General features: G+C 34.8%; 1 protein-coding gene across 1 annotated transcript in view; it reads right to left on the bottom strand.

Moving 5' to 3' along the window:
* Positions 1-562: 562 nt before the first annotated feature.
* Positions 563-8,884, bottom strand: part of LOC128213703 (VWFA and cache domain-containing protein 1-like) — a 42,721-nt gene continuing 34,399 nt past the window's right edge. Inside the window, exons 24-26 of the mRNA XM_052919715.1 lie at positions 8,232-8,404; positions 7,743-7,967; positions 563-7,044 (exon numbers count right to left, since the gene is read on the bottom strand). Coding sequence (XP_052775675.1) covers positions 6,632-7,044; positions 7,743-7,967; positions 8,232-8,404 — 811 coding nt within the window. The 3' untranslated portion in view covers positions 563-6,631. The remainder of the gene's footprint in view (positions 7,045-7,742; positions 7,968-8,231; positions 8,405-8,884) is intronic.

Raw genomic sequence — 8,884 nt, 5'->3', positions numbered from 1 at the left:
CTGCAAATAGATCGCGTAGTAATCTTATTTAGTAGTTAACATTTATGACTTAACTCTTGGGAATCGTAATTATGTTTGCAATAATACGCTTCACTGGCAATCAATTTAAACTGAGAGCAATGAATACAACTCTTAAACACTACATTTAATTAATGCTTTTATTAAAAAAATACGGACTACTTCAACAGATGTACCGGCATACATCCGAGGTTGTTTTTGAAAAAATGGCCGAGGAGTTCCGAATGAGACAAACCAACTAAATTTCAAATTGGAAAAATATGCAAAATATGCGAAAGATAAATGTGTAGTAAGCGATGGGATACATCATTAAGATTCAATGCGTTGTACATAACGATGTCAATTCCATGTCAGTTTTTAACAATTTTCTTTGTTGTTTGCAATGGTATGGTCTGGTGTCAGTTCCTTTAAACTTTAAAACAAGTTCACATATCTTAATCAACCCCTGTGCTATAACTGTGTATAGATATATGTCAATAAAAAAATAAACACTCATTTCTGCTCAATGCTTGTTGTTTTTGTATGAAAAAATTCAACACAAACACAATATTGATATACCTTTTATTTTTCAAATTTAAATGGTACATGTACTTACAAATACCAGATATATATCAAGGCTTGACATTCCCTCAAGGAACAACCAGATACACAACAATTCTTTGTTCCCTCAAGGAACAACCAGATACACATCAAGGCTTGACATTCCTTCAAGGAACAACCAGATACACATCAAGTCTTTGTTCCCTCAAGGAACAACCATATACACATCAAGGCTTGACATTCCCTCAAGGAACAACCAGATACACATCAAGTCTTTGTTCCCTCAAGGAGCAACCAGATACAAATCAAGGCTTGACATTCCCTCAAGGAACAACCAGATACACATCAAGTCTTTGTTCCCTCAAGGAACAACCAGATACACATCAAGGCTTGACATTCCCTCAAGGAACAACCAGATACACATCAAGGCTTTATTCCCTCAAGGAACCACCAGATACACATCAAGGCTTGATATTCCCTCAAGGAACAACCAGATACACATCAAGGCTTTATTCCCTCAAGGAACAAGCAGATACACATCAAGGCTTGACATTCCCCCAAGGAACAACCAGATACACATCAAGGCTTGACATTCCCTCAAGGAACAACCAGATACACATCAAGGCTTTTGTTCCCCCAAGGAACAACCAGATACACATCAAGGCTTGACATTCCCTCAAGGAACAACCAGATACACATCAAGTCTTTGTTCCCTCAAGGAACAACCAGATACACATCAAGGCTTGACATTCCCTCAAGGAACAACCAGATACACATCAAGTCTTTGTTCCCTCAAGGAACAACCAGATACACATCAAGGCTTGACATTCCCTCAAGGAACAACCAGATACACATCAAGTCGTTGTTCCCTCAAGGAACAACCAGATACACATCAAGGCTTGACATTCCCTCAAGGAACAACCAGGTACACATCAAGGCTTTATTCCCTCTAGGAACAACCAGATACACACCAAGGCTTAGTTCCCTCAAGGAACAACCAGATACACATCATGGCTTGATGTTCCCCCAAGGAACAACCAGATACACATCAAGGCTTGACATTCCCTCAAGGAACAACCAGATACACATCAAGGCTTTTGTTCCTTCAAGGAACAACCAGATACACATCAGGGCTTCGATCCCTCAAGGAGCAACCAGATACACATCAAGGCTTGACATTCCCTCAAGGAACAACCAGATACACATCAAGGCTTTTGTTCCTTCAAGGAACAACCAGATACACATCAGGGCTCCGTTCCCTCAAGGAACAACCAGATACACATCAAGGCTTTTGTTCCTTCAAGGAACGACCAGATACACATCAGGGCTCCGTTCCCTCAAGGAACAAAGTGTGCATAATATATATATATATATAAATAATCTGCATCACAACAACAAATATGGTTAAAGTGGGAAGAACATGGTGATATTGCAAAATGATTTTAATGTAATAACTCTTTTTATACAATTGATAAAAGTAAAATAAAAGAACAGCATGTTTATGAACATAAAAAAAATAAAAGTCACAACACTTTAAAAAGAATCAATCTGTAACGATATTAAAATCAATCTATAACAATATTAAAAAGTTGGAAAAAATATGCAAAATGTTTTTTTTTTATAATATACTGTAAAAGTATAGGAATTTAAGTTTTTTAACCGTAACATATGGATTAACTGAGTTAATCAAAGTGTTGTTGTTTTCAGACAAAGTCTTTAACATAGAACAATACAGATTTTTTTGATTTTCTTTACAAGTGACATGTAACTGTAGAATAATAGCCCCATAAAGCTACACCAAAGCTTTTCGCTTGCGTTTTCCATTCGATTACGAAAGGGTCATTTAAGCCAGAGCTATTGGTCTTGCTTAACATAGGCGTATTGTCACTGGCAACATGTGTTACAAGTTTCATTTGAATATCTTTAATGTCCAAGGTTAAGATTTTTGAAGAACAAAGACATCAAGCTATTTTTTTAATAAATATACAATCAAAAGAGATTTTTTTTTTTACAGTTTTGACATTGTGATCACGATTGTGGGTTAAGTAAAATGTTGCTTTTTTATACAAATATTTTAAACACAGATCCAAACAGAATTATTTTACACAGTGTTAGAGATAAATTAATGTTCTGATTTAAAAAAATGAACAGAGGATTCACATTTAGGTAGGTCAAAATTAAATTTAGAATACAACCTACATTTAAAGCCAATGAAATTGCAGATAGGCAATCATTAAGTACAAGACTTTATCATTAAGAATTTCACTATTTGGGGTGATTAAAGGTCCGCCTACTGCCACTCATCCAATAAACACTACCTACGTCAGATTTTGCTTTGTCGATGAATCAGCCAATGAGGTTGTATTCTAAGTCAGTAAGATTACCTGAAGTGATTTCTGAATGAATAAGAAGGGCTCAATCCGCCCATTCTTATCCATTTAGAATTTACTTCATGTCATCTTACTATTTGGTAAATCAAAACACTGTTTGACAGAGTAAGACTACTAAGTATTGCGTTTGATACAATAAATTAAATACTATTCACTGCAGCAGAACAGTCAATATTTACAAAATGCTATGCACAATAAGTAAAAAATAGCACTCAAATATAAGGCTCAGCTTTGCTGAAAGTTAACTTTAATCTGTGATCATAAGTGCTTTGGCTTTAAATCAGACGTAGAAAACTACATGTACAAAATCTAATATATGTTAAACTGTTGTTGTTTCAGCTGAAAAAAGTCGAACAAAACTATTGCAGAGTTGATTGAAACTGAAATGTAAGATTAAATCTTTCTGTACCACAATTAAAATTAAGCCAACATTTCACAAATAGTACGAGGCAGAAGTTGCCAAAACATGGTGAAACAACAATCAAGTTTCCTTAAATTAAGATTAAGTCACAATTTACTTACACAAAATATTTCTACACCCTTTAAAAAACTGGACTTGACCAAATATCTACTACATTACATATGACACAGATGTTTTAATGTATCTATGATGCCCCTACGAAATTTACAAATAAATGAGCAAATTTGATCATCATTTATACCCATTGTTTCCTCATAAATAATGTGCTGATGTTCAGAACTTTGTTAAAGTTAACAACAAGATTAATGACATCTTCGTTAACTTTTAAAATGAAATCTTATTAGATGTGCTGATATATTTTAAACAAGTACAGCTAAAACAATTGTCTAAAATCATGTTGGAAATACTGCTGATCACATGTGTATATATGAAAATTCCATTGCAGTCAAGGCATAGAAGTTAACAACAATGGACCGATTGTTCAGAACTTTGTTAAAGTTATCAATGTTGTTAATGTCTTCGTTGTTAACTGAAAAATTGTTACAGCACTGGAAATTTTAAGGATACACTTGTGACCCGCAGTTTTTTAACAAGATCTGACAAAGCTGTTTCATCTGTACTTGTTGTATGCAAGTATATTAGCACATCATAACACCTTTTACAGTTAACAACAATGCCATTAAAAGCGTTGTTAACTTCAACAAAGTTCTGAACAATCGGCCCAATATCAGCGCGAGCGTTGTTAACTTCAACAAAGTTCTGCACAGTCGACCAATTATCAGCAACAGCGTTGTTAACTTTAAGAAGTTCTGCACAGTCGACCAATTATCAGCAACAGCGTTGTTAACTTTAGCAAAGTTCTGCACAGTCGACCAATTATCAGCAACAGCGTTGTTAACTTTAGCAATCTCTTAACAAATCCTTTTGCATAATGCCAAAATATAACCCATAAAGAACCATAAAAATCTAGACAAGCAAAAGGATGTAAATATGTTATATAAATGTTATACATTAACTCTTTTGCTTATTTTAAACATTAGAATTTATCACTAAAACAATAAAATTCAGATCTATTCTCTTGAAATAATATTTAACAGAATAAAATACTTTTACATATACATGTACAACCAAATCAAATGTAAAATACTCATATTTTTGTTCAGTTTTATGAAACACAAATAAGATCATATCATGCTTATTTAACAAAATTAAAATATGTTAAGAAGTTTATACTTTTATAAGTTTTGAAGCCATTTACAATCAAATGTAAAATACTCATTATTTTGTTCAGTTTTATAAAACATAAATAAGATCATATCATGGTATTTTAACAAAATTTAGAATACCTTTACAAGTATTGAAGCCATTTACATTATCATTACAAACTAATGAGTTGCTTCTCAATGCAAACAAACACCAGGCCCCAATTTCTCGAACAACCTTGCGGTCCTTATAACGGGATCAAGCGATACACTTTTTTGTTTTGGTATAAATTTTTGTAATTTTCCCCTTTAAAGGAAAGTATTATATTACATAAATTATGTAAAAGATTGTCACGATCAACAAATTTTTGTTTTGTAAAATCAAGTTTAAGCAATATTCCAAAAATATTAAATGATTAGTGAATGCTAAAATATTTAGCTATTAAAATTAAGCTATTTGAGAAATCGGGGCTAAGTCTTTTAAAACATACACACAACAAAATATAAGAGACAAATCACCATTTGCATGGGAAAATGAGGTAATTGGGTTTTTTGCTTCCTGGAAAAGTGATTAAAAATGATGCAACAACTTTATAAGGGTAATTATACAGAAGTTGTTATGAAGTTTCTTTTACAAAATTTTAACTTGTGACAAAAGCTCATAGCGAATACAATCACACTAAATTTCATTTTTTAGGGAAGGAACAGCTGAAAACGTCTACAATCATGCTCAATTTCATTTTTTAGGGAAGAAACAGCCCATTGACTATAGCGTATACAATCACGCTCAATATCAATTTTAGGGAAGAAACAGCCTAAAGCGTCTACAATCACGCTCAATTTCATTTTTAGGGAAGAAACAGCCTAAAGCATCTAAAATCACGCTCAATTTCATTTTTAGGGAAGAAACAGCCAAAACATATACTAACATGCTAAATTCCATTCCCTGGGTAGAAACAATTACAGGTGTCCGCTAAGAGATATCCTGCACAGAAGGATATATTGGGACTTGAACCCACGACCCACTGTAGGAGATTTGGAGACTTACACCAACAGAAATCACCCTCATAAAGTTGTTGATGATAAAAAAATGAAGCCCTATAATTCTGAAACTGTGAGAAATCATTTAAATGTAAATTCAGATCATGTTAGTACAATTAATCTTACCATTAATTTCACACTTAAGAATTTAAATAAAAAAATGAAAGTTAACAAAAATACAGTAGAAACATAATATCAACAAAATGATGGAATTAAGCAATGAGATAAGTCACTAGTACACAGTACCATTACCCTGTTAATAAAATGTATGTTTTTTTAATGATTACCGGTAAATGATTAACGATGATTTCTTGGACAAAGAAAAAAACTGTAAGCAAATGTGAATTGCCATTTTTGATTCCATTTTCAAACTAAAAAATAACCTGGTATAAAACAAAAAGTGAATGTAGTCAGATCTCCCTGAAATCCACATATATACATCGGCAAGACAAAACACTTTATCACAAAACAAATCTGTAACACAACATGAAACATACTGTGACATGTACATAAAAACCCAGTAACAATAAATACCTGGCCAGGGTGTATCAGTGAATGCCCTGGAGTACAAGATGCCATATAAATTGAGGTTCAATCTTATTTCTTTTAGTTTCTAAAATTATTCAAGATTGCAAATTTTGTTGAATGTAATCAATCTTGTTAAATTTTACAACAATTCTGATGCTCAGAAATTGTCCTTATTTCCACATGAATATACAAGTATGTCCACCATGTCATTCCATGTCATGCCATGGATTCTTCACAGTTTAAAATCAGTAACTGATATAATCTAACACTCAAACAGCACTTACAGAAGTGTCTGGCCAAATTTGATAAACATCCATGAACAACTCAATAACTTTATTCTCAAGGTCGCCGGAGGTATCCTTGTCATGAGGGATGCTGTGCAGTATTACACATGTATGTCAAAATATCATTACCCACATTCAACATCCTCAACTTTGTACAATTAGAAATATATTGGCACAAAATAATATTAACTCGCACTGTAGCACAAATCAGTGCGAGTCAACCATGTGTACTTGCACATTGGCTAATATATTATGAGGGTGTTCACTTTGTATGTCTAAAACAGTCTGTGAGGGGTCAGTCTGTTCCATGATTGGCTGATAGCCAGAAATTCTTGTTTGAGGAGGGGTCGGGCTTCGACTCCGCCTACTTGCCACGCTAGGTGGCGGCGGTATTATTGGTGTTTTTGATGGCGTATGGACGCCAGGTTTATAGCGGTCTTTTCCAGCAATTAATGGTTCGAGACACGGAAGGCTAGCGTGTTCGCTGTCATCATGCGGCGTCATGGTGCTATATCCGTGATCGCTATCGCCACCTGCGGGGCGACGGTATGATGTGTTTACCCGGTACGGAGAAATACTGGCTGGGTTTTCAAATGTCGCCAACACAAAATTGGTGTGACCTGCAATATAGATTATTAAGATAAATTAAATCTGACATTTTTTATAAAAAACATGATGCTTCAATCATTTTTTTTCATCAAGCCTTAAGTAATAAAAGTTAGATTTCTTGTTAACTATGACAGTAAGTCTTATGTTCAGTATATCCCACAATTTTTAACAGGGCTGTGATTGCCCTGGCAGCTGAAAGGAGGAAATCATTTTGGCGATGGGTTTAAGTCCCTGGAGCCATCATAGCCACAGAAATTAGCAGACAATTCACATCCTTGTTTAACAGCAAAATCCCAAGTTTTAACTTTAATTGAAAAAGTTTCTGATCATTTTTGTTGGATTTAAGCACGTATTTACCCTTCTTAGGGAGAATATTATAAGTAACTGGGTGACCCGATATGGGATATATGGGGCAAAGAAAGCCATATAGGGCGAGAGCAAAGCTCAAACCTGAATATGGTTTCCTGCGCATATATTGTATATATCACATCAACAATCCGTTTACATGTTTAAATGTTTCATTTATTCATCGGAATCGGAAAATAGACGCCATTTTGGTACAATATGAATTTGATAGCCCAATATGGAAAAATATGGGGTCACTGAGTGACCAATCCTAGACCAATGGCGTTGCATCATTAACGTTGGAGGCATGATATGTCATATACATGTGGAAGGACAAATCAATTTCAAGTATCAAACGATATACCATTATTATCCTCAATGGGATCGATATCATCAGTCTCGTAAAACTGTGAATTCCTGTTCGGATTTTCTGGCAGTGTATCCATGCACTGAAGGGAGTTTCTGTGGACTCGATGCCTGTAGCAGTACACAGCCAGGGCTAGCATGAGAAAACAGCCCATGATTCCGCCAGCGACGGGACCCACAGGCGCGCTCTTGGTTTCCGGCTCTTCATCGGCGTCTATTGTTACTGCAACAGAAATAGATGGATGGCTGTTTATTACATGCAGTTATTTAACTAACTTTCACAAACATTTCTTCATTTTCATTTCCGACCTTGTTACCAACTACAAGTAAATTCTCTTACCGTAAAACATTTGAAAATGACAGATTATGATACCAAATAAATTAAATTTCAAAGCTAACTTTGATACTCTTTTGATTATATTTCTATAATACCAATTTAAGGTAAAATTGCCTTTGTATAAAACTACTGTACATTCACTATACTCACAAATAGCCCTGTCCCCATAGGGAGTGGGAGCTCCAACAACACCACCAAAACATGTCGCCTGGGCGGCACAAAATGGGCGAGGCAGAGGTTTATGAATCTCCACCCCTTCCTTTGTGTAGCCCTCTCCAGACTTAACCTGGCACCACTCACATCCAAGTACCCCCAGGCAATCCCTGTGTGGAGAGAAGGCACAGATAAATACATGTGCAAAAAAGGGGCAGGACTAGGGTGAATGGATCTCCACCCCATCCTCCATGTACTCCTTCCACCATTTCACAACACTTTTGACCAACCAGAATGTGTTAATCCACTATTCATATTTAAAAAAGATAAAATATTCCACAATTTTTTAGTAATAAGAATATTCATCTTTCTCTATTACTGACCAATAAAGAACTAGAGCTATATCACTGAATTTGATTAATGCCCCTAAATGCCACAGTCATAGGAAATGGCAGTGAAATATTGAGTAATCCAACACAAAAATTGACAATGCTGTGGATACAGTTATGGTCCATAAACACTGCACTACCTCTCATTATGTTTGACCATTGTGTGAAGTATATTCAAATTCCATCCAGAAGTTTTCACGTTATGGTCAGACAAAAAAATAACAAAGGGCAATGACTCTGTAATTCGTTAAAATAGAGTTA

This window comes from Mya arenaria, chromosome 13 (genome assembly GCF_026914265.1).
Source record: "Mya arenaria isolate MELC-2E11 chromosome 13, ASM2691426v1".
In the NCBI taxonomy this organism is placed as follows: domain Eukaryota; kingdom Metazoa; phylum Mollusca; class Bivalvia; order Myida; family Myidae; genus Mya; species Mya arenaria.
This window is presented reverse-complemented; position numbering and strand designations above follow the sequence as displayed.